At 55.9% G+C, this 25515-nt stretch overlaps 1 protein-coding gene across 4 annotated transcripts; it reads right to left on the bottom strand.

Annotated features, from left to right (window-relative positions):
- Positions 1-1099: 1099 nt before the first annotated feature.
- On the bottom strand, positions 1100-25515 carry MASP1 (MBL associated serine protease 1). Of its 4 annotated transcripts, XM_080604483.1 has the most exons (17): positions 25339-25515; positions 23090-23315; positions 17954-18131; positions 17730-17861; positions 16979-17175; positions 16554-16701; positions 16180-16298; positions 15842-15920; positions 11480-11617; positions 10836-10910; positions 6635-7162; positions 4013-4147; positions 3442-3555; positions 3051-3236; positions 2149-2216; positions 1839-1938; positions 1100-1716 (listed from the first exon to the last, which is right to left on the bottom strand). In XM_080604483.1, the coding sequence occupies exons 1-17, from the start codon at positions 25341-25343 to the stop codon at positions 1526-1528; spliced, it is 2619 nt and encodes an 872-aa protein (XP_080460609.1). In that variant the 5' UTR covers positions 25344-25515; the 3' UTR covers positions 1100-1525. The 4 variants fall into 4 exon arrangements, with proteins under 4 accessions (XP_080460609.1, XP_080460607.1, XP_080460606.1 ...); XM_080604481.1 differs by lacking the exon at positions 6635-7162; XM_080604480.1 differs by lacking the exons at positions 1100-1716; positions 1839-1938; positions 2149-2216; ... (1 more) ...; positions 3442-3555; positions 4013-4147 and having other exon boundaries at positions 5119-7162.

Here is a 25515-nt window from a genome sequence, read left to right on the forward strand (position 1 = left end):
GTGGGCTGGGTGGCATCGGGGACTTCCCAGCAGAGCTGTGGGAGGGAGGAGGATGGGCTTTATTTGTGATGGGTATCTTGTGGGCAGCAGTGTTTTGTAACTTGCCTGGGAGCTGTCTAGGCACAGGTCCTACAGCTGAGGTTTGATGCCCAGGGGACCGTCTTTTGCTTTTGCTTTTTCTTTCTCTTTCCCCTCATCCTTTGGATATCTTTGGACATGCCAGCACACCCATGTGTGAGCGAGCCTGGGCAGCCACCCTGCTATGAACCCTGAGGAGCCCAGTGGTGTTATTTCAGTCCTGTGCTGTAGGAAATTGGGGGCCAACAACCCAGCTCCCAGCCCTGGATCTGGGCACAAGGCAGAAAACATGCCCGTGGTTTAGGCTTTCTCCAAAGGCTGGATTTTCACAGCCTGTGATGTGGAGAAAGGATGCTCAGCAGAGCTGTGTCCCTGCCCCAACTTCCATCCGTGTTTGCTGCAGAGCCCCTGCTGTGAGGATGTGCTCTCCCAACAACAGCTAGCAGGGACAGGCTGCTTCTTCACCCCTTTTAAAACAAAAGTCACTTACCTGTTGTATTTTCTGCATGCTGATTGAACCCAGATTTAATTTTTATTCTCTCTGGCTGTGCTCTCCCCCGGCCACCAACCCCATCTTTAATGACATGCTAGTGCTATAAATAATTGAAGGGCAGGATCTCACCTCTTGCTTTTCCCTGCAATTTGCATTCCTGGCCAGTCCAGGTCTGTCTCAGCCCCTGAAGCTGCAGGGGCTGTAGCTGAGCAGACGCACTGCCAGCTTGCACAGGGCAGAGCTCCTCTGAGCATCCACCCTGCACAGGTGAAACCACAAGTGGTGGTGGAACCACAGCATTTCTCCCCTTGGTGTGTTATCTCTGACCCCCAAGTAGCTTAAAATAAACTGACAGAGTAAACGGAGAGCCCAAGGGCTTTGAAATCAGCCACCGCCGCGGTCGGTAGTGGCGGGTGGTGGATGCACTGCTGGACACCAGCCCAGCTGGCAGAGACGAAGGGTTATTTGCAATACTGGGGGATTTTGTTAGCGTTTCACCCGTGACGCTTAGGAACAAGAGATATATTGCATGCGCTTCAGTTTAATTGTTTGCTTTCAGGGATAAATATTTTTTTTCCCAGCACTTCTGAAGAGGGAGTTTATTGAAAGCCAAAGGGCTCAGCGGTGTTGCAGAATTCCTGGCCTCGAGAGGCTTCTCTGCAATCTGCAGCCCCTGGGGACCGTTTCTGAGCTGCCTTCAACCTGTGCATTGCCGTGGGGCAGGGAGATGAGACAACCGTGGGCAGCGGTGAGGAGGCGAGCACTCCCCTTGGGTCCGCAGGAATAAACTCCTCTCCTCCACAATTCTTTCCCTTCTTCTGGGCTGAGGAATCTGTTTTCTTTCCCTTTTTTTCAGGTAGGATAGGCATGAGTCCACATCAACACCTGAGCTTTAGCAGCCCATTGCATCACCCACTGGGCTCCCCGTGCCCAGGGACGCCAGTGGGTGGGAAGTCAGTGCTCCACTTCTGTGACCTTCCTGAGCCACTCCAGGCTCTGGATGACACTGGAATAAACCCTGTACTGCTCCTTCACCCCGAAGCTGTCCCCCCAGGACACAGTGCCCAGCAGCTGCCAGCGGCTCTTCTTGGGGCTGAAGGTGACCATGGGGCCCCCTGAATCTCCGCTGCAAGCATCGTTCCCACCTGCAAGGGGTGAAAACTGCTCCAGAACCTCTCCGGGAACCCAGACACTCCAGTGGAGTGAAACAGGGGCTGGCAGGGAGCAGGGACTGGGATGTGAGGCTGGAAATGGCACAGATTTTTACCTTCTTTCTCCCCGGCACAGATCATGTCATCGGTCACCGTTCTGTGGAGCCTGGCGTAGGCATCTCTGCACTCGCTGTGCTTGACAATGGGCACCTCTACCTGCAGCACAAGTGCTTTGGTTCATTTATTCCTGCTTCCCCCACCCAGCCTCCTCAACAGCACTTCCCGAGCCTCCAGCTCTTCTCACCAAGTGCCGCGTGAGCCCCAACCCCATGGAGGGAACCCCACCGTGATGGGGACATGGGGCAGTGCCGTGTCCTGCTGAATATTACATCTATACCGGGCCCTGAGGCCAGCTGTAGCTCTCACCTCCATCAGGGTTTCGGGAAGCCGTTGCAGGAAGGGTTTCCCCCAACCACTGATGATGACCAGGGTGTCTGAAAGGGAAAGGGAAGATGCTGCACTGCTCACCGCGTGTGCTGCCCTTGTTGCCTGGTGGTTCTCAGAGGTTGGATGCTCCTCCTGCCCACCTGCATGCTGCCTCTGCCTCCCACCTCCCTTCTCCTGAAGGCTGCCCCTGCCTGGCAGCTCCTGCCCCAGCTCCCCCATCCGAGCTGTGGTTCGGGGCTGGGGAGTCCCGTAGTTGTGCTGGGAAGCTAGAAGAGACGTGTGGAGCAGGCAAAGCCGCCTGGACCTCACACAGGTGTGTGGCAGCCCGGGGAAACAGTTTTCAGACAGGATGTCTGGGCTACACTTAGATAAGGGACAAAGGGGTTGGGAAGAGGAGAGGGAGGGGATTGTGGTTCTGGGTTCACAAATCACTCAGAGCTGCAAGGATGAGTGTATCAGGTTCATGCGGTCTCTGAGGAGGCTAACCACCACCAAAAGCTGTTGCTCCAACTCCAGAAGGCTGTCTTGATATGCTATCTAACTCCCTGGTGAGGTCTGAGGAGCATGATCCAGGGATGCTTTCACTTGATCCCAAGCCAAGCCAGAGTCCTTGTGAGGTCCCTTCCAGCACCACTTCATATGATATTTCCTCCCTGCCATTGCCCCTCCTCAGCACCCTGGCTCTTTCCCTCTCCACCTCCCCAAGACATCTCACACGCATCGAGGTGCCCCCTGCACCCGCCCTGGCTCATTACCCAGCCGCTCTTGGGGTACGCCCTGGCTGCTGCCACTCCTCATCCCTGCTCCCTTCCACCTCTTGAGCCCTCCTGCAGCCCCTTCCCCGCAGCGGAGGAGGGAGAGGAGGGCAGCAAAGCTCTTGCCTCGTGGCTGCTTCTGGTCAGGGAAGCAAATGGGCATGACGTAGTCGTTCAACACTGCTGCTCCAGACAGCTCCACCAGCCCGATGTCGTACTCCAAGGTGGCAGGGCGGTAGGACGGGTGGACGAGGAGGGCTTTGGGGTGCATCTGCTGCTCCGTGCCATCCTGCCTCAGGGTGCTGTGCTTCCCTGGGAGGGAGGGGAGGCAGGGAGATGTTTGTACCAAAGAGGGAGGTGGCTCCATGGCGTTTCGGCAATTAGGGCAGCTCCCACCGTGGCTGGGAGCTCTGCACGTGTCTTTCAGAGGTTATTTTTCAAGCTGTGCCCAGAGCCACCGTGCGGAAAGCAGAGCCCTGGCCATGGCTCCACGACCCCCCATCAGCGCTCTGCTCACCCAGGATGATCCTGAAGGAGGAAGGGGCAAGCAGATCCGAGCTGCGGAGCTGGGGGCTCTCCATGTCCAGTTCGTTGTGGAGGCAGTGGGCTGCGGTGACAATCCACTTGTTCCCTAGGAAACAATCCCCGGGCATCGGTGTCCCTCTGAAGAGTCCACCCTAGATGCTCTTGCTCACCACATATGGGAGAAAGCCCAGTGGCAGCGCAGCTCCCTGGGCCTTTGGCAGAGGGAATTGCACAAAAGGAGGAAGCCATGGGAGTAGGGGTGCTCACTTCTCTTGTAGTTCAAGAGGAAGGGAGCATTAAGTGAAGCTGGCTCCAATGAACACGAGGAGCAGTCACCCTGTGGGCTCCTGTGAGGGACCAAATCTTTACATATGTTCAAAAAACACATCAGTATTTTCATCAAGCAGGATGGTGAAGCTCAAGGGCACCACATCTGAGCCTGGGAGTCCCTGGGCAGCAGCAGGCTGGAGGCTCCCAGCGTCCTACGATCCTCCCTAACCACAGGCAGGATACTCCCAGCCCGGCTCTCACCTCCTGCAGCATCTCCCCGAGGATGGTCTTACCCAGAAGGGAACCTGCGCAGAAGGGCCGGCCGCCCCGAGAGAGCATAGCGATCCAGGGGGAGGCTCCTCGCTGGGAGAGGTGTCTGCCTGCGGGCCGGGACGTGGTATTCCTGGAAAACCTGGGCTTCCCACACACTGCAACCAGAGGGAAGAAAGTGAGATGTGAGGGATGTAAACCCCCAGACTTCGCAGTCGCCCTTACGGGGGTGTGGTGGAGTAAAAGGCTACTTTTAAAAGGCTACTTTTAAAAGGCTAGAGTGCCTCTCCTTAAACCTGAGTGAAGGCAACTTCGAGGCCATCACTTGGATCTTACAACCCTGAGCGGGTTCCCAGACTCTTCCTGCTGTTTCCAAAGGTTTCCAAAGAGCCATATGGTCCTGAGTACTTGCTGCATTCCCAGGCCATGTGGAATGGAGGGGCTCTGATTCTGTGTCGCTGGCAGTATGGAAAGCAGCCTGCGTTACCAGCAGCGACCAGAAGCCTGGGAAATGGTCCATGGGGAGGTTTCTAGAGGGCCTTGGCCGTTCTCTGCTCAGCAAATGCTTGCTGAAGCTGATGGTAATTGCAGACAGATTTCCCAAAGTGATACGGATGTTTCTGGGCACTGATCACTGTGAGACTGGGTAGTATTCAGGCTTGTAAAGCCCACAGGTTATCGAACCTGACTGAAGGCTAAGGAGCTCCATCCTTTCAAGTGTGCTGGTGTTTTGCAGCACTGCTATACATGGGTGGGCGGGATGACTACACCATGTGAGACCCAGCAGCCTAGCTCTCCTTAAAATGCTCCTTGCAGACGTGGCTTGCTCGTCTTGCTTGTTGGGAATGTGTAGTCTATTTATTACGGTCAGTTCTCCACCACTGGATCTCACCTCCCTTACATTTTCTGTGCAGTACGCTCCAGCCTTTGTCTTGGCCGTGGAAAGAGTTTGTGTGATGCAGAGCTGGACTGTGTGGAGCTGAGGGCATGGTTGATAAGGTCTGACATGGACAGAGAGCAGATGCCATGGAGAAGGAGCAGGGGTGCGTGGCACAGATTTGTGACCTGCCTTTGCCCTCAGTCCTTGACCTTGATCTGCCTGGAAAAAAAGCCTCAGGGCACAAACTCAGTAAATATTAAAGTTTTATTTTGTTCTCAAGAGGAAGATTACACAGAACCATCCTTACATGACATTGGATATTTTACAGAATGTAGTATCAAAAAAAGAAATATATATATATAAAAATACCTTGCAGTTACATGACATAGCCAAGAATACAGTTCTTAGCGTGTCTGCAAATTAGACCTTCCTTAGGCCTTCTGCTCCTCTACATGCTCTACAAATGGTTTTTTGGATGATAGCAAAATGGAGAGTGGCTCGTTTATTGTTGACTCATTTCTTGCATAGCAAAACCAAAGGAGGAGGAGGAGGAGGAGAGGCCCAAAGGAGGTTAGAGGCATGCAGAGAGAACAGCAGGCAGTTGTTGCATGTTGCTTACAGCTATAGGAGGGCTTTGCTGGCAAGTGAAGGAGTTGATGTCCCTGCTGAAGGAAGCTAAGCTTACCTGGCCATCCCATATGCTGGGTCGGTGCCATCTCAGCAGCCATTACCTTTCCAGCTATGGCTGAAGTTTAGGGCTAACGTGGACACATCCTCACATCCCTGGGGCCAGGTGGACATCACCTGAGATGCCATCGGGAAGGGATGTTTGTCTGCAAACATAAATACCAGCAAACCCACAGGGCTCTCTCACTGCTCCTTGCCCAGAAAAGGTGTGTGACACAGTGAGGGGGTCCTCTGAGGTCCAGGCCTTCCTGTCCATGTTTCCCATGCTGTCCACAGCCCCTGTTGCTCCTCCAGTTGCATCATCTGACGGAAAGAGCTGGCCTGAGAGCTGTGAGGGTGTGAGCAAGTCTCTGTGCATGGCCCAAGGCTTTGGTGGCAGGGAAATGCTGCTTCTGTCACTGTGCCTTTGTCATAGCTTGGAGGGAGCCTCCCTGGGAGGGTGGGCAAGGTTTGGAGCCCGGCAGCATGAGCTAAGGATGCCGGATGAGATCTCACCCTTTGCTCCCTTCCCCCAGCTCCCTAGCAAGCATTTCCTAAGAGCGCAAGCAAAGGGATGTGGGACCAAGTGAAATGGATGACGTGGAGGGCTGGCAAAGGCCCGAAGTGCGGCTGAGCATCGTGGCTACTGCTTGCGAAAGACCAGAGTCTGGAGCATATTAAAAAAACAACAAGAAGAAAGGAAGCTGCGGCAGCAGGCAGTGCTTAGTCACTCATCTCTCCAGCTCAGGGTCCAGAAATGTCCACCTCTCTGAGGAGCCTGTTTTCTTCTCCACCCAGTCCACATAGTTGGAGACTTTGGTGTACACCCCATACACTTGCTTGCTGCCACACTCCTCTGGGCCACCCCATGAGACCAGCCCTTGGGCCACCCACCTCCGGGTTCCCGGGTCCTGAATGACGAAGGCTCCCCCGCTGTCTCCCAAGCAAGTGTCCTTCCCACCTTCGTAGTAGCCGGCGCAGAACATGTTCTCGGTCACGCTGTAGTTCCCCGACCGGGACTCGTAGCTGGTCTTGCACTCCGCATGCAGCACCACCGGGAGCTTGACGTACTGCAGGATGTCGGACAGCGTCCTCATGCCCGAGCTGATGATCTCATCCACGGTGATGTTGGGGTTGGAGATCCCCCAGCCAGCCACCAGCCCCAGCGTGTTGGGGTGAGGTCCCTCCAGCTCGTGCTCGAACTGGGGCAAGCAGACGGGCATGACGTATTTCCCCATGGTCACCTTCTCCTTCAGCTTGACCAGAGCGATGTCGTGGTTGTAGTTCTGGATGTCAAACTCCTCGTGGAGTATGATCCTCTCCACTGTCCGGTTGACGGCCTCCATCTTGTTCCTCACGTCGTGCAGGGCCAGGTAGACAGTGACGTGCTCCTTCGAAACGGGGATGACCGTCTTGTCTCGCCGCTGGGAGCGGAGCACGTGGGCGGCTGTCAGCACCCAGGAGTCTGAGAGCAGGGCCCCGCTGCCGAACCACTTGTCGTTGGGCACCCGGGACATGTCCTCCACCACAATCAGGGCCTGCCAGGGGAAGAAGCCGGGCTCTGCGTTGCGCCCACCGATGATGCGCTTGATGATCCCGGGCAGAGCACGAGCCGGCCGACCGCACACTGGGGACAAAACGGACAGCGCTGTTACTCCCAGCACTTATCTGGGGAACAAATGAAAAGGGACTTCCCTGTAGATTATGCCACGTAGCTGGTTATCTTCATAACCATGAGGATGGTGGGGTGACCCCTGCAGACCCTGTTCAGCCCTTATGAAGCTATTTCTCTCTGTTGGCCTGAGCTATTTCAGCAACACTTTTGGAGCACAGAGCATCTTCCTTTGCTCATGGTTCCAGGACAATAGGGAGCTGCTCTCCCGGAGTTAAAAGTAACTATACCAAGCCCTCTGTCTATGCTTTTCATGGCTGTGGTCAATGAGGCATACATTAGAGAAGTGTCTTGTCTATGGCACGGTATAATCTGTCACTTTCCAGGATTTGGGCCCCCTTTCCCCAGGTGAGGGGGGGGGACCCAATCCTGTCATCTGCTCCCACATGGCACCCTGGGAGTCCCAAGGGAGGGTTCTAGGCAGCTCCCCCAGGAGCTCCCCACTAGGCCTGTGGCATAATCTACCTGCAATGATGAATGCACCTTGCTCAGTGCCATCCATCATTGCACCTTTGGGACCTGAAATACCTTCTCGGGGGGGTAAGAGGGTCCGATCTCCCTCTGCATCTCCCCAAGCACCTTGAAGCATGGCTGCATGGCTCCTATGGCTATGGCAGCCTGTCCAGAACAGGCCATCCTTCAGCTGGCAACGAGACAGGACTGAGACCAAGCTTGGCCGCTAGGCCGGGTGCTGGGGCAGTGAAAGAGGCATCTTCAGAGCCAGGAGCTCCCTCTGGCTGCTGTCCCAGCTCTGCAGGACTCCAACATGGGTTCAGCCATGGGCAGTCAAGGCCCAGGTTGTCCCAGCAAGTTTGCTCCAAAAAGCAGCCTCCTGGCTGCCTTCTCCTTTCCCACCCTTGCTGTAGGCTGTGAAAACAGAAGGTGAATGCTCCTGGCCATGAGGCTGTGGTCTCTCTAGGCACAATTCTGGCTACCAGCTTGGGTGGGTCCCTGTCCCAAAAAGTATCCGCTAAGTTTCGGAAAGGTCAAGCTCTTAGTGCCTGTCAGGGCAGGGCTGCAGTATGTGTGGCCCCGTCATGATGGGAGGTGAAAAGCCTTTGATGAAAAATATGGACTTGTGCAAACGGGTGGTATGTGCCAGACCTGCACTCCAGAGGGGCTGGAGGACTTGCCCTGCAAATAGTGGGTGGAAAGAGTGGTCTTAGCTGGTGGAAAGAAGGGTCTGTTGTCCGCTGAGTGAGAATGGACCATGGGAACAGTTCATAGCAGACCATGGGGATGTGGAGGAGGCTTTTACCCAGTGATAACTACCCCAAAGCTGTACCAGATCTCCTGCCACTGAAGGCAGGCACAGGCCTAGCAAAGGGGGAGCCAGGGTGGGACTTCAAGCTTTCTGAGTAGGATCAGATCTTAGTCTTGGTTTACACCTGTGTGATTTGTGCTCCAGATGTGGACGATAGTGTTACCAGACTCCTTACAGAAGAGGAGGTAGAAGGAGAATTCTGCTGTGTCAAAGACTTGGTGGATGCTAGGATTTCTGCCAGGCCTGGATTGCAGTAAAGCAGAGCTGCAACGTGAAGGGTTGTTGTACAGTTGTGCTGGTAGGTGGGAGACAGAGCTGGCTGGTGGGCCCGCCTGTGCTTTGCAATTCCTCACTTTGCAGTTCAGTTTCTGGAGTGGTTTGGCTGGACCCACAGCACTTCAGAAGCAGAAAGGCCAAGTGAGTAATCCTGCAGCCTCACGCTGCCCCGCGAGCTCACTCAGCCCTTCCCCAGCCGTCCAGCCGCTTGGGCTCCTGCTCAGCGTGTGCCAGGGGAACGCCACCGGGAGGACTGGAGCCTTACATCAGCCCAGCCTCACCCCTCGCCCTGAGACCCATCACGAGGCCTGTGGTGTCACGGCCATGGCATTCACCCTCCCGGCGGAGCTGTGGCCGGAGGAGGCTTGGCCGTGGGATGTTGCCTAGCACCGTGGGCTTTACTCCTGCATCCCAAGTCTTCACCGCAGTTCTGGCAGCCAAACCAGCTTCCCTCTGCTCAGCTCCAGCAGACCCAGAATTATGTCTGAGGGGCCCTGATGTGCTGCCTGGTTTGCCTCCGGGTGCTTTATCCATGTGCTGTCACCCTCCAAGAGGAATTCAGCAGCTGAAGGTGGCTCTGAGAACCCAAGGTACCCTTGGGGAACATATTCCTGGGGACAAAGGTGGTGCTCTTGGAGCTGGCTCATGCCTGTGGCAGTGCCAGGGAGGGGAGTCCCAGGCTGGTTAGCGCTCAGGGGTGCTGATGATACTGGGAGGCTGTGGGAGCTGATTTGGTCTTGCTCTGACTCTGCCCCATGCCCTTGTGTTGAGAGGGGAGGATGCTGAGCCTCCCAGAAAGAGGGTCCCAAGGTGATGGGATCAGAGCTGAGAGCTGGGGCAGGAGCACCGGGAGCTGCTAACGCGGATTTGCTGTGGCTGCTGCTAGGAAAACTGCGACTTCAGAGTGTGCGGGGAGCATCTGCCTGCGCTTCACTCCCCTGCCTTTCCCAGTGCTGCAGGGAACAGAAAACGTGCTCGGGCTAAGAGCTCCTGCCTCCCAGCCCAGCCCAGCTGTTCTGCTGCACCGAAGCTGACAGCCATCCCAGGGAGATGATTTTAGAGGAAGCGCATCCAGCCAAATATTTATTCTATTAAATTACATATCAAAAACGCTGACCAGGCTGCAAATGCTCCCACTAATGGCAGAGGCAGGCGCGGCGTGGCCTGGAAGAGGAGTTTCTATTGATGGGGAGGTAGCGTGAGACACGAGGGGAGATCTGAAGAGCAGCTGGCCAGCTGCTGCCTGCAGATCCCAATCTCAGGAGAGCGTCGCCCTCTCCCTGGGATTTTCCATTTTCCTGAAGCCTCCCTGACTTCTGTCACTAATCAGGAGGCCTGGAAATGGCCCATGAAGGCAGCTAAGGCCCCGAAAAATGTCCCCGTATGCTCCCGGCACAAATTATTTCAGGCTGAAACATCAAGGAGGGATGCAGGGAGCAGCTGCCGAAACAAGAGCAGCCGCAGCCCCGGTCTCTGGAGAGCAGACACCCAGCGAGACCTGCTGTGGGGCTGAGCCCTGCCGCCGTGTCCCTGCACCGCTCCGGAGAGCCGTCCCCGCACATCCGACCGCAGCCTGCACCCAGGGCTGCTGCCAGCCCCGTCTGCAGCCGGCTGTGGCCAGCCCACGTCCCAGGGACTTTTGTTTAATCCCGAGCGGGCGCCTGGCCTGGAAACTTGCTGGCTGCAAACGTTTCTGCCACTGCTCAAAGGCTTGGGACTTTTGGCCCTGCGAAGGGGCTGTTTTTTTTCTGCAAGGCTCGGAGACGTGCTAATTGCTCCTGCATGGGGACACGCTGCTAATGGGAGCCGGGAGCCGGCGCCACCGGGCAGGTCGTGCTCTGCCCTTGGCTGGAGCCAGCGCCAGCGATGCTGGGGGCTGAACGTGCCCGTATTGCTGAGGCTGCTGCCTTCCTGAGCCCCATCCCCACTGCCCTCTCTGCCATACATTGCGGCAGTGGACACGTGCAGCGCATAGCTCTGTCACCAAGGAGAGGGTCCGTGCCCAGGAGCAGCAGGTGAGGTCGGGCAGGCAGCCCCCTCCCCGCACATCCCCGCACCCCTCACCGTGGTGCCCATCCCCACCAGTACCTGGACGGCAGGACGGCAGCGCCGTGCCCAGCTCCTCGCTCCTCCACACCCCTGATGCATCGCACGTGTAGGTGGCTGGAAGAGAGCAGCGTGTTAGCTGGGCTGTGGCCCCAGCGTGGGGACACAGAGATGCTGCCCTGCCACCAGGACCCTCTGAACCCTTTTCCAGGTTGCGACCTCCTTTTTAAGCCCTCTGAGCTGCCACCCCATTAGTGCTGCTGCTGCCCGTTACACTAACGAGTGCTGGCTGCAGGGACCAGAGGCGCAGGGCTATGAGCAGGGAGGCAGGAATGTGAGGAAATTCTTTGGCTTTCCATACTGAGGGAGGAGGAGGAAGGAGGGCTGGGACATGTGTGCACCCTGGCTGCCGCCCAGAGCCATGTCCAAAGGGTGCGGAGACCTGTGGTGTTTTGTGAAAACCCCTTGTGGTGTCTCTGCTGGCGGATAAGCGTGAAGCTCTGCCATGATCCCATTGCTCTCTGCAGGGCTTTGGCTCTGCTGGGTTTTTGGGATGGGGAGCCTTGAGGAGCCCTTCCTAGGGCTGCTGGACCTGGTGCTCTCCCCAGCACGGAGACCCCATTGTGGCCATCCCTGGCTCCCCCCGCGTGCCCACCCGCACCATGGGGACAGGTCCCCCCGCTCACCGGTGCTGTTGGGGGCCATGTGGTAGTAGGGGTGCTGGCAGTGGTACTGGATGGCCGCACGGTAGGTGGTGAGGTTGTTCCTGGAGGAGAAGGTGACGAAGCCATGCTCCAGCTCCGGCGGCTCTTTGCAGTCAGCAACTGAAAGCCAACACAGAATCGGGGTTGAGCCCTGTGATATTTTCAGGGCGCCCAGCCCCAGGGTGCTCCTATAGCCCCACACCTTGCTTCTTTAGGGCAATGCAAGGAGCACAGCCTGGCACGGCTCAGGCAGCTCCTTGGCTCGGCTCCCATCCCTCCTAGGATGTCCCGAGCTGTGTGTTTAGGACGCGATCTGCTGTACCTTTGAGAGGGGGAGGGATGTGCGCAGGTGGGCAGGAGCTGTCAGGACATGCTCCCGCAGTTTGTCTTTGCACCCCTTATGAATGGGCAGGAAAAAGCAGGCAGTGGTTCGTCAAACACCTCCTGCACGCACCAGGCTTTGTCGGTAGCGCAGCCCCATCCCTCCTGCTCTGGACCTGCTCAGCAAGCTTTGCCGATAGGCATTTACAGCGCAGGCTGAGCACCCCTGGGTCCTGGCTCTCCTGTGACAACCAGGGATGAAGGACACGGAGAGCATGGCTTGGCTGCTCTGCAGGCAGGGGGAGACCGGCAGCTGTAGGGAAAAACCTACCTGCTCCAACCTCCAGGGTGCCATTGCCCTTTTCCACGGTCTGTCTGTGGTCCCTCTTCTCCCCGATATCCCTCACCATGCCCTGCCCAGCCTCTTCTCCCATGGACCAGGCTTGTGCCACCCACCCAGGGTCTCATCCTGCCTGGGAAGTGCAGCTCTGCGGAGCTGGGCTCTGCCACTTTGAAGCTGAGAGGATGGGTGACTTTGCAGAAAGCAGGTCCAGCGGAACAGGGGCACGTGAGCTCCGTGGGTCTGGGTGCTTGAGGATGGGGAGGGGGCTATCAGGGCAGGCAGCACAGTCAGGAGCCTTACCATGGTGATCCAGGCTAACGAAGAAAAAAAATCACTAGAAGCAATGTTGGCACCAGGGACATGTACAGATGCTCAGGGTTAGCCACCCACTCGGGTGAAAAAAGCCTGGTTTATGGCAAAATGCTGTGGCTCACTGTCCACCAGGGTCCCCTCTGCCCTGCTGCGGTTTGGCAGGAACAGAGGGCGATAGGATGGGTGCAGCCAGGCTGGAGGAGGCTCGGGGTGCCTGTGCTTCACAAAGGGGCAGAGCAGGGGACACAGACTCTGTCACCAGCCCCAGGGTCCCCGAGCTTTCCTGCTGTCTTTCCACCATGCTTAGGAGCACAGTGGTTTTGTGCCATGGTACCAGCACCTGTAAGACCCGTATAAGGTGCTGGGGGATGCTGGGGCTTGCAGGAAGAGGGGAATGGGTGTTGGGGGATCGATGTGGCCGGCACGTCTGCTCTGGGGCTATTTATGGCTGCAGGGCTGTGCCCCCCAGCCTGCACAACCTGTTCCCTCCCTGCGTGTCCCACGTGTTGAGGGCAGCCCTGAAGCCTGGAGAAGGGGTTCCTGCACAGAGGTGCTGCCCCACTGCTGTCCCGGGTCCTGCCCAAAGGGAGTGGGAAGGGAGTTTGTGCCTTGAGCTCTTCCAGACTTTTGTCTTGGGAGAGGGGCTGTTTAGTGTCTCCATCTTCCTAAGAGCAGAGCCATGCAGAGCTCCCCAGCACTCTCCTCCTCCTCTCCCAGCCTCTGGTCCCCCTCCCAGCACCCTCGTAGTGCAGCCCCTGACACCTCAAGGAGCCCTGGGTGCACGTCCTGGGCTCCTGGGGACACAGATGGGGCCAGACACCGGGCTCTGGCCTCTTTTGGCTGTGACCATCCCGAGACCAGCCCATCCTCACCTCCGCAGGGCCAGCAGCGGGGACCAAGGGTACACAGAGCAGCATTCCCCGTACCACTGCCAGGGCTCGGTCCCGCGCGCATCCTCCCAAGGGCTGTCAGGAGGCTGCTGATGCCACCCCATCCTCCCTATCCCAGGGCAGGGGAGCTGAAAGGATGCTCGGAGAGAGGAGAGGAAGGAGTGTTTCTTATTTGCGACACTGGGCCAGGGAGGAAGGGCAGCGGGAGGTTAAATCCAAACAAACAAACCATGTGCGGGGCCGATGCTCCTTGCGCAACCGCCGGCTCGGAGGGGAGCAGAGCACGGCCGGGGCGTCCGGAGGGGTGCGGAGGATGCGCCAGGAGCTGGCGGCAGCCCGGGGACAGGCAGGGACCTTCCCAGGGGGGCGATGGACGGACAGGGGGGCTCGGCTCCGAATTTCCCTTCTGGAGACGGAGTTAAGAAAGCACCGTGCGCAGGGGGTTAGGAGCGCCATGCCGGTTAGACAAGCCGCGGAGATGGAGTTGGCAGCCAGAGGCAAAGGGGAGCTGCCCTGGGTGCGGGACAGAGCAGAGAGGGGCACGGAGGCAGGCTGCCCGTCTCGGCGGCGCGGCCGGCGCCAGCCTCACGCAGCCACTTGCTCCGAGCCGGCTCTTCTGTCTGTCTGGTTGTCGGCTCTGTCTGCAGCTGCACCGAAGGCAGAGGGGAAGGAGGAGAGCAGAGAGAGAAAGCTCAATTAGTAGCCGAGCAGAGAGAGGCATGCAGGAAACCCAGCCCCCAAAACACCAGAGATCTGTAATGAGCACCGGGAGCCATGGGGACCCTGGTGGGGACCCTGATGGGGACCCGCTCGGCTCATCCAGGGCAATCTGGGGACAGTGGTTGGGAAAAGCTGGGGAGGCTGCAGAGCTGGATGTTATCCACCTTGGCTGGGGAAGGTTTCTATTTTTTTGCTCTTCTTTTCAAACCATTTTTGCCTCTCCCAGACGTACAGGGGAGGTGGGAGGCACGGCAGTCTGAAGGCCTGGACTGCCCATTTAGGGGCTTCTTGGCTTTCCAAGAAAGCCACAGAAATTTAGCGTAGTGATTTATCTCACACAAGAAGGGACCAGTTCCAGCCCAAACGGAATAGTGCAGGTAATCAGTTCAATGTTCTCCAAAAATTAATGCTTTGGGGGTTAAAAATATCTACTTTTTTTTTTCCTTTTCTTTTTTTTCTAGGCAATGCCAGTGTTTATCTGATCTCTCTCCAAACTGGATAAAATCAATGGGAAGCTGGTGATGAGAGGGGTAGTTCTTTGGTGGGGCAGAGACGTCACTGATCCCATACTTTGTAAGAAGCCCTTTCAGATATGAATCTATTTAGCATGTCTGACAACCCCTCATTTTTCATTTTGAATGAGTAAACGTGATCTAAAACTCCAAAAACACACTCCTAAGGTAAAATCCATGGCACCATTAAAATAAAAAAGATATGCCCAGAAGGGGAGCACCTGGGTGCCACACCCCTTGAGAGCATCTCATCTTGCCTGTCCTGGAAGGTCTTGGGACCTTCCCTGAGAGTGTTTGTTGCTTTTCCCCTCTCTGGGCCAGCCTTGCAGCAGGCTGAGTAGCAGCGAGTGCCTTCTGGGGCTGAAGGGCACTGGTGAGTGTTTGGGGAAAGGAAAGAGGTGTTATCAGGTACATGAGAAGCTCAGCTCCGGGCCTGAGCTGAGAGAGGAGCTGGGTTAGACAAAAAAGAGCTGATGCAAATGGAATCTCCTTTCTTTTCCTTCTTTTCTCTCTTTTTGAGGTTTGTAAGTATCTGGGCAACTTTTGTGTCCCCTTTCTCTTAGCTGTGCACTGCCCAGCTAGAACCTGGCACCACTCTAAAGCCCATGACCTTAGCAGCCTCCATTTGGAAGGAAATTTGGACCAGGAACCAGATTATCCCAGATTGTGTCAGATTTATCTAACAGCTCAAACAATCCCACCTCACTCGCCCGGGACCAGCCACCTCCCTCCCTCCAGCAGCAGCCATTCATGAAGGTGCATCACCACAGAGGTGAGTCTGATGTGATCCATGCCCAGGTTTCGCGGTCAAACAAGCTTTGTGGAAGCTCGTAGGTGTTTTCTAGACAGCAGGGAGTCTTCCCATCTCATGAAGCCCTTGCTCTCACATCGAGAGCAGGATTCAGCCCCAAATTTGCCATCCTTCACGTGGCAGCAGAGCCTTCGCAGTGCTACTGCTCACCCAGCTCCCAAGAGCCAGGGTACCTCTTTCTTTGACAGGGAGGCAGCAGAGCTGGTCACAAATCAACTTATGAGTAATCTAAGGGAAAGCACAAACCTCCTGCTTGTGGCATTTGGACCAAGCCCCGTTATGCTACCCAAGAAAGAGCCAAGAGAGTGTTGCAGAATTACGTAGTCTCTCTGGCTGGGTCTGAGTAAGGAGCTCCACTCTGGCAGGGCAGCTCTATCCAGAGTGAAATTTCAGCAGGAAAAGGACATCGACAGGGGGTGTGTGGGGTTTCCTTACTTTTGCAAACGGGGATCTTGTTACTCCATGTCCCGTCCTTCAGGCACTCGATCTGGAAGGATTCGCTCTCTAGGTTATCCTGTGCAGAAAAACAGAACGAAACAAAACAAAAACCACAACACCATCAATGTACGAGCCTATAAAAAGCCAAATTCTTGGCAGTCAATAAAGATATAACCAGACCTCCCTGGAAGAGGACTTTCTAGCTAAAAATTGCCAGAGGAGGCTGTGCCCTAGACCCTGGCGAGGAGGCCCAGGGTGTGTGGGTCATGTTCGCTCTCCCAAGCAGAGATGTGATGGCTTTGGGAGGAAGGGTTCCTCCCAGCGTCACCCCATACCTTCAGTACTTTGTAGCCGGTGTTGCAGCTGATGACAACCTGGTCTTTGAAAGTGTACTTGGCTTGGGAAGGCTCGATTTTCCCATTGATGGGTGGCTGCACCAATGGGCACGGGTTTCCTTTGAATAAAGAGCAAGCAGAGCAAAACAACACTTAGCTGAGTAAGTGGAGCAAGTGGAGAGTCCCAGCACTACCGTCCAACCCCCTTGGCCAGGTCCGAGCATCCTGCTCTGCCCTTGCCATCAACCTACACCAGCATGGCTCAGGAACAGGCTCATGGGCCACCGAACTCCAGGTCTCCACCTACAGAGTGTATAAAGCCCTTCCTTCCCATTTCCCAAGCCCGGCAAACAGAGGAAAGCAGCAGGTGTTACCGATTGCTGTGTACGACAGCTTCCAGCCCCTGTTCTCCCCCGAGTTATCGCTGTGGAAGAGGATCTGCACGCTGTTGGTTTGGGTTTCGATGCGTCCTGGGGACTTCTCTCCACAGAAAGGGCCAAACTCCCTGGGGCCAGCTTTGATCTGCCAAGGGAAAGAGGTGGCTTGAGGGGGGGTGGATCCCTGGGGATCTCCTCACCCCGAGGATGATGCACGGGGACGCTTCACCACCGTGTGGTGGGGCGATGTGAACTGGTTCTGGGCCCAGGGCCAGAAAATGGTTCACCATCAGATGTGGTAAGAGGTTCAACTATCATGGGGCTCCTGCTGGCTTCATCATCTCCATTTAGACTGGGGTAATTCTGGCCCCATCATCAGGACACCGGGGGTACGACAGGATAGTGGGGCAGAGGGAGCTCACCTTGATGTAGTCATAGGGACAGGTCACCTCGGGGTGGTCTTCCACGTCGAAGCTGTCCTCGAAGCTCAGGGTGATGAAGAAGCCCTCCTCCAGCTCGATGCGGTACAGGCAGTCCGAGCTCTTGGGGTAGGGGCTGGGGAAGTCGGCGCTGGTGACCACCCCGCTCCTCTGGGTGTAGAGGTTGTCGCTGCACTCCACTGAAACACAGCCGGGACGGATCAGCGCCCCATCAGCCACCCCCAGCCCCGGCCACGCTCAGGATAAGGGGTGCTGATGGGCACCCAGCTCTCAGCACCCCATTGTCCCAGCCCCTGCTTTCTTGCACCCGGCTCCCTGCCCGCTCAGCCCCTTTGTGGGATGGGGTCCGTGGCCTTGAATGTGGGTCCATGCAAGGAGAACCTCGCAAGACAAGCTCCAAATATGCCTGTGATGTGGAAGGTCCTGGGCTGAGAGCCAAACCCATCTCACCTTCATCAGGCATACTCAGGGCAGAGACTAAAACATCTCATTTCTCCTACTTGAGGAGGTCTCTAGAGTTTAGCTGAGGTAGAAACCACATCTCATTCCTCATGAGATGACTGCAGGCCTTGGGCACTCTCCTGTCCCAGGCTAGTGGCTTGCAGGGGAGGAGGCACCTCATCCCTCCAGGCAGCAGGAGAGGGCAGTTTTGCCCGTATTTAGTAGGTCTGTTGCCTGCTCAGGGCCTCCTCTGCATGACCATCCCCACGGCCCTGCTGTGCCCGGCCAGTACCTTTGCAGGTCCTGTTGTCGGAGTGCAGGATGTAGCCAAACCTGCAGGAGCAGTAGTACCCGCCGATGTAGTTGTGGCAGTAGTGGTCGCACGCCAGCTCCTCGTCGCTTTTCTCCAGGCACTCGTCCACGTCTGGGTGGGATGGTGGGGAGACAGCAAGGAGAGGGGGGTCACACGCTGCAGCCCCCCGCGCCCAGCGGGTCCCGAGGCTGTGTGCTGCTTACCCACGGCCGTGTAATGGGCGTCGAAGCCAGTGAAGCGCTCCTCGTTGGAGAAGTCGGACCTGAAAGTCAGCCCCATGTAGGGGCCGGGGGACAGGATGACCTGCTGGCCAGGGGCCTGCTCGGTGTCTGTCGTCTCCCTGCCGCAGAAGGTTGCCAGCTCCTGGTCTTCTGCTTCGATCTGTAGCAGAAAGGCTGGGTGAGCGCTCGGCTTATACAAATCACACGGGCTGACGTGTCCTTGGGGTGCTCCCCGGTGCTTGGCCACCCCTCAATGTACTCCGCTGTGGGTGTCTGAAACCCTGGAGAGCCTCCAGTGCCTCCCTGCAGGAGGTCGGGCTGGGCTCGCTCTGGCTCTCTGGGATGCTGTCATTGCAGTAAAGCTGTTAAAGGGTTTCTGTGAGGGGAGACGAGGTGTCCCACCCGCTCTGCCCGTGGCAGCCCTCTGAAGTCATCCTGGATGGGGAGAGGATGGCACCCAGGGGGCTGCAGGAGGGGATGGAGGGGCCATCATGCCCTGCTGTCATTTCAGCATGCCCACTAGCCTCTCTGTGCAGCCTTTACAGCACAGACTTGCCCATGCCTGGGAGCACTGCAATCCCCGTGAAAAACCCTCCTGTGTTCCCTGGAAGCCCCATCCCTTCCTTTTCCCTCGTCCCTTCCCCAAGACCCTTTCAGCACCAACCCCATCTCCTTCCCCTGCAGTCCCACCCCTGGTCCCTGTCCCTGTTCCCAGCACCCTGTCATATTCTGAATATGAATAACCCCCCAGGGGAGGAACATGACCAATTCTGCACCACGCCAGCCCTCCTTGCTCACACCAAGAACACGTTATTAAGGCCATAACAAAGCGCACAGCTTGGGGACCCATGGATGCTGTGATGCCACCCCCAGCTCGCATGGCCTCGGTGAGGTGGGACCCTCCTGCGGCTGCCACCGTGGCTCCCCGAGACCCTCGGGATGCGCCGGCTGGGGAGGGTGCGGGGAGAAAAGGAAATTTCCCAGGGCTGAGCATGCAGGAGGAAACTCGCTTACACCAGGGAAAGACAACATGGAAATGGCAGCTCAGCATGCCTTGACATTGCCTCCAGATATTTTCCATCCTCTCATATGAGCAAGAGCTGGCCAGAAAAGAGAGAGACTTTCCGATGATAGATTTTGAGAATTTGGAGAAAAAGCATGCGTCCCGCATTGGGACAAAAACCCAATTGAATTTTATTCTTTTTTTTGTGAAACAGAGTTCTGAAAAAAAAAGGAAAACAAGTAATTTGGGGTCCATCTGGTTTCAATCGCTTTGAAATATACTGTGGTGCTTTAGAATCGTTTAAAAATCCAAAATAAAGGGTGTTTTGAAACAAAACATCATTTCAGGCTGAAAAACGGGAGCACCATCTCCAAAAAGCGAACGAGCCTGGCTCTTTGGCTGCTGCGAAAAGCGGGCTCGTTCCCCTGAAGCCCCGGCTGCAGCAGCACGAGCACTGCGTTTTCTGCAGAAACCGCTTTTTTGGGGAGGAAAGCTGTCGGAAGCGGCGTTTTCCAGTCGGCTCCTCGGTGCGGGGCCGGTGCTGCCGTCACCTCTGCGGGGATGCACAGGGAAATGTCCCCCGTGCCCGTGCCCCTGCCCGAGGATGCTCTCGCCGTGGGGCCTCGCCGAAGGTATCGGCAGCCCCTTATCTGTGACGGGTCCCATGCCCCGGGACGCAGGGAGCAGAGACAGCCCTCCGGCTGTAAACTAAACAGAGAGGTCATCCTCCCTGGTTAATATTTGCTGCTTCTGCTGAGGACTGTATACTTTTTCGTAGATCATTTACATCCAGCGAGCAGGCTGGTAATTAAATCCTGGTTGTTTGTTTGGAGTTTCTCCCTCTCGGGTCATGATGTCGACGTTTTCACTAGAGAAGATGTGTCCCTGAGGGAAATATCAATTGCCGAGGAGAAATTCCCTATAAAAATACGCTGAAAGAAGCCTGCTTCGAAAAATAAAACATAGCGACACTCTCGTGCCTTAAATTTACCCGTGCCACTGCCTCCTGCCAGCTTTGCTGTCTGCTTTTGCCTCTGCTCTCCTTGTTACGATGCCTGCCCCTATGGATGGAGGGGGGTCCCTGCCCTGGCTGCGGCTCTGTCCCCGTGATTTTTGGCTGGGGCTGGGACTCAGAGGCTGTCACAACGCACGTGGCGATGCAGGCTGTGCCCAGGGCACACAGAAAGGAGACAGCCCCGGCTTTGGCTGCTGGAGCAGCGACGTCCCGGCGATGCCTCCTGCAGCGGCTGGGTTAACAAAGCCCCCCCAGCACCGTGGGGAATTTGGCCAGGCGGCTCAGCGCCTGCCACCAGAAAGGAGCACAGAGCCGGCAACACGGAAACGTGGCCGTCAGCCCTGCAGGAATGCACTAATTGGACTGACGAGGGCAAAGCATACCACTTGTAATATATATAAATGGCTCATTAGGCCGAGAAATCGCAGTGCCGGGCTGAAGACACTGGGAACATGACATGGGGAGGAGAGGCTCAGAGGCAGGGAAGGGCATGGAACGGCCCCTGCGGAGCCGCCTTGCAGCCGGAGTGCGTGGAAGGAGGCAACACCCAGATTAGCGGGGTTTTGTGCGAAATGCCTGGTGCTGTGCTGCTTGCTGTTGGAAACGAGGCAGGGATGGGACAGCCGGGAGCAAGAGCCTGCAGCTGAGTCTTCCCCACATGCGTGCATCCTCTCCCCAGTGGAGGTTTCCCAGACTTAGCAGACAGCTCCTTCCCAAGAAACCCTGCAAAATCATGCTGAGGTTTTAACTCACACCCCTGGAAGCTCCACTTGGTTCCCCTGGTTCAAGAGAAGGCACCTGTCCCATTTGGGGCAAGAACCTTGCACCTCCCATCTCCCTGCTCCTGCCCTAGGGTTGCTGGAGACCTGTGTCCAGAAGCACTGGGTGCTTGCTGAGCCTGGGGAGGAGCACGCAGGCTGGTGTTTCCTACTTGCTCGGGGCTGCCTGCTCCTCCTCGCTTACCTCCTTACTGAAACGCCACCCGTCCCATCCCCATTTGCACAAACAATCCCGCTGGCCACGTTTCCCTAGGAGCCACGTTCGTTTTATATATATACACACGCACGCGCATGCATGTGGATATATATAAATCAACAGCTATTGTTTTAATTAGCCATTGTTTCAGGGCTCTGGAAACTGTTCCCTTCCGAAGACCACCCCGAAGGCAGAGACCTGCGTGTGCTCGCAGCTCAGCAGGCCCCGAGCTTGCTGCTGGGGATGACTTTCTGCACTGCTCGAGCTGGGGCACGTGGGCAGCCGAGGAGGTGAGGGAGGCAAAAACCACGGCACGGTGGCTTTCTGCCTGACCCCAGCTGGGTCCCCACCTTGCACCGGGGCTGTTTAGCCCCTGTGTTTGATCTTTGTCTTACGGCAGTGCATATGATGGAGATGGTACCAAACAGAGAGGTGGCACCTCTGGCTTTCTGAGCCACGATGAGCCTCTTTAGCGGGGCTGGCAGAATATTACAGACACATCTATACGTGCTGGGTTTTCCCAAGGAGGAAAATGGTCTTCTATTCATCTGCTGCTCTCCTTACGTGTTCCAAGCTGATGCCTTAGTAGCAACAAAACTGCACGTCTACCCAGCTGAGCAGCTTACGGATCACCTGTAATCCACCCAGACGGGCGTTTCTGAGCGTTTTCGGCACTTTTCAAATGCAATTCTGTGGTAGAGGCTCTGTGAGCTGAGCTACAGCCCAGAGCAAATTTATACAGCTGAGATCTAAATCCCTGTGAAAAATGCCGCCTTCTTATGGAAATCCAGCAGCAGGGAAAGCTGTGATGCCAACTTGGCACCGTGGCCAAATAACAGGGAGCCCTTATGAAAAAGGAAAAATGAGCAGGGGGTGAAGGGCAGGAGGAGGGGTAAAGCTTGGAATGGGGAAAGTTTCCAAGAAATCTGCTCCTTGAGCTTATTGAGTTCTTAGAGCAATATATCTCTATATATGTCCCTGGCCCTTGTGCTTGGAGAAGATCCAGGAGAAGCAGAAAGAACTAATCAAACCTCAATGAGAGCTGTTAGTAGCAAAATGAGTGCCAGCACAAAGGGGAAATTAAAGCAGCAAACAGATCCAAGAGGAAAAAAAATGCAAATGTTTGCTTTGTCTTCTTAGGGCGAGAATAAAACAATAATTGCAAGTAGCTGGCACCTAGCACTGGGGCTGAGTGCTTCCAGACCTGGGCGCAATCTCCACCTGCCTCCATGCAGAGGGGCAAGGTGAGGCTTGTGCTGGGCGATGGGTGATGAATGTTCAGCCCTGAAATGTAGGAAGCACCTGCTTGCTGCACCTGGCCTGCCAGAAAGCACCAAAACTGACCAAATTCAAAGAGATGGAGAGCCCGGTTGTCCTGGAGGTGGGGAACCCTGTTTGGAGTTGCAAGGAGGCAAGGATGCTCTGCGGCACAACAGCATGCGGCCCACCATCATTTCTGATGGGTTACTGCCCAGCAACGAGGCAGAATGAAATCTTTTGTGGTTTTGCTCATGACAGCTCTCTGGGAACATCCAGAGCTTGTTTGCGCTGAGGGTATTTGCCAGCAGTGGCCCCAGAAGTTGGACCTGGGCTGTGATATGGGTTTGTAGTGAACACAAAGGAGCCTGTGGGTCTGTCCCAGTTGCTTGTAGGAAGGCTGCTCTGCATGCAGACCCCAGCTTGCAGCCTTAAGCTCAGGTCTAACCCTTATTTTTGGTTCTGCTGGGTGTCCCTACAGCCATGACCTGGCCAAGGGTGCTGAGCTCAGGGGCCTCCTTGCACGTGCCTGGCATCAGAGGAGCACAGCCTGGGTGTTTTGGCACAGGGATTTCATCAGCACGCAGGTGTGTGAATCCCACAGGATGCAATGAGAATTAAGTGTTGTAGTTTCAGAAATCTGGTCCTTTTTGACTGGGCTCTGATTTGGGTGTCCCACCCACTGGTTAGTCCGATGGATGTTGTCAGCTTATTGTGCTCTTCCTGTTGTCCACTGGACTGACAATTCCTGTGCCCAATAAATGGGGAAAAATACCTCATTCCCAGCTTTTCCAGCACTGCCCTCTCCCTGCTGGCCAAACGCATGTCCCACCTGCCCGTTCATGCGTCCCCTGATACCACCGCTCACCTTCACGTAGTCGTATTCACAGAGGTAGGACGACTCCAAGTCGAAATGCATGAAGTACAGCTTGATTTTAAATCCCTCGGGCACGGAGATGTTCCACGTCACTTCCGAGTCGCTGGGATAGGAATCGGGGAAGTTTGGGGAGCGGATCTCCCCAAACATCTCCGTCAGCTCAACGGCATCCGCCACGCCGAGCAGCCAGGCACAGAAGGACCAGGCCAGGGGGTACCTGGAAAGCACACGGGGAAACCGAATGAAACTCTGGCCATCCCAAAGCCTGTCAGGGCTCAGTCTGGTTTTCCAAAAAATGCATTTTTTTTTCTTCCCCAAAACCCTTACAAGTTTGTGTAAGGTTGCACAGTTGAGACAGACCAGTGTGCCAGGTTGGGAGAGGAGCTGTGGCACCATGCCACCAGCAGCGAACTCTCTGCAGGGACATGGAGGTGAGGGTGGGAGCTGCACGTGGCTCTGAGGAGGGAAAACCCCTTAGAAAGGTGGGTGACGGAGGTGTCCCGTGGGATCCGAAGGCACCTCTGCAGCTCCAGGCACCATCAGGAGCTCCATGCTTCTCACTCCTGGCAGCTGCAGCCACCAGCTACACGTCTTTGGACTAACAGCTGATGGGCAAATCTTCGCTTAATACAAGAGTAAACATCAGGATGCTTAATAAAATAATGATGCGTTCTGAATCGGTTTAATGAAAGCATCATGGCAATAACTAGTGTTGTTACTCCCGCTTAGCTTCACCCTGCCAAACGGGGATCACCGACTCTCAGCAAACAGCACGCTGCTTTGCAGCGGGGCGAGGACGGACCAGGGCCCCAGCAGCAGGACCTGCACGTTGCTCCCCGCTAGCACACTCCTTTTCTTTTCTTTTCTTTTCTTTTCTTTTCTTTTCTTTTCTTTTCTTTTCTTTTCTTTTCTTTTCTTTTCTTTTCTTTTCTTTTCTTTTCTTTTCTTTTCTTTTCTTTTCTTTTCTTTTCTTTTCTTTTCTTTTCTTTTCTTTTCTTCTCTTCTCTTCTCTTCTCTTCTCTTCTCTTCTCTTCTCTTCTCTTCTCTTCTCTTCTCTTCTCTTCTCTTCTCTTCTCTTCTCTTCTCTTCTCTTCTCTTCTCTTCTCTTCTCTTCTCTTCTCTTCTCTTCATTTCTCATTTACTCTTCTCTTCGCTTCTCTTTTACTTTTCCCTTCGCTTCTCTTCATTTTGCTTTTTCTCTTCTCTCTTCTCTTTTCCCTCTTCAGTTCTCTTCAGTTCTTAGGGTACCACTCACCCCAAATGAAGAAGGACACAGAAGTTAAGATCCACAGAGACCTTTTGTCATCAAACTCAGATTTAAAAAAAATCTGATCCAAGAGAGTTTGTCCCAGTTGCCAACTTGTTTGTGCCTGAGGAGGGCACAGAGGACAGCGATGGCAGGTCACCCTGCAGCCGCCAGCTGACTGCACACCAGCCTGGAGCTCCATTCGAACAGGAAGGCGAGCGCCAGCGGAGCAGTTCTCAGTGCAAGGGGTGAGCAAGCCCCTGCCCGGGCTGGGGGTGCAAACTCGAACGCCCATGGCATTGCATGGGACCCGGCCGGAGGAGAGACCTCCGTCTTTTTACAGCACACAGAGGAACAGAAACATGCAGGAAATTAGAGCCATTAGAGAAAATTTCCGCTTTCTAAAATAGGTACTAGGGCCTGGCAGAGGCTTGTAGGTGTATATTACAGTCGCTGGAACTACCCACACGTGCACGCACACACGGTTTCAGAAGCAGGGCTTGATTAAGGTATGCTGATGAGGAAATTGAATCTATATAAGCGGATTATTTTTAACCTGTCTGCGTTCTTTCAAAACCAGGGCAGTAGTTTTCTGGGGCTCATCTGTCTCGTGCCACCGCTCGCCCCGGCCCCCGGGTACAAAGCAAAGTTGCGGGGCACCGACAAACTTGGGCCGACTTTTCATCCGAGTGGACTGAGGTTGAACATGCCTTTTTCTGACGGCTCGTCTGAAACCACAAAAATGTGCGAAGGGAAAAAAATCTGTTTCTCTTCTGCTCGGGGGCTGGCGGAAACGGGCATCACCCCCTCCGCTTCGCCTGGACTTCAGCGCCGCCGGCTCGCCCCGCATCCAGCTCCTCTCCGCGAGTCCCGGTCCCGCTCCGGAGTGAAACCGGCGCCGCCCCCCAACCACCCCGCGGTGCCCCCCGGAACCCCCCGGGGCCGGTGCGCGGCTCTCCCCCGCCGCATCGCCCCTCGTCCCGGAGGCACTCACCTCATGTCTCTGCCGGGAGAGCTCCCCGAGGGGCTGGGGAGGCAGGGGAGGGCGGCTGGCTGGGCGGCGGGGGCCGGCTTCGCCTCCTTCCCCACGCTCCGCTGTCCGCCTTATCTCTGGCCGGAGATTTGTGAGCGTGTGCGCGCCTCTGCGTGTGTGTCTGGAGTTGTCTGGCAT

Source organism: Anser brachyrhynchus (assembly GCF_964034855.1).
Source record: "Anser brachyrhynchus genome assembly, chromosome: 9".
In the NCBI taxonomy this organism is placed as follows: Eukaryota; Metazoa; Chordata; class Aves; order Anseriformes; family Anatidae; genus Anser; species Anser brachyrhynchus.

Bases quoted from the DNA above. Each gene is read 5' to 3' on its own strand.
- MASP1 (XM_080604483.1), bottom strand. The intron at 17,862-17,953 runs GTAAGCAGCACA...CATCCCACCCAG, and splicing joins CGCCCATTACACGGCCGTGG to ACGTGGACGAGTGCCTGGAG. The intron at 1,717-1,838 runs GTAAAAATCTGT...CACCCCTTGCAG, and splicing joins CTGTGCCGGGGAGAAAGAAG to GTGGGAACGATGCTTGCAGC.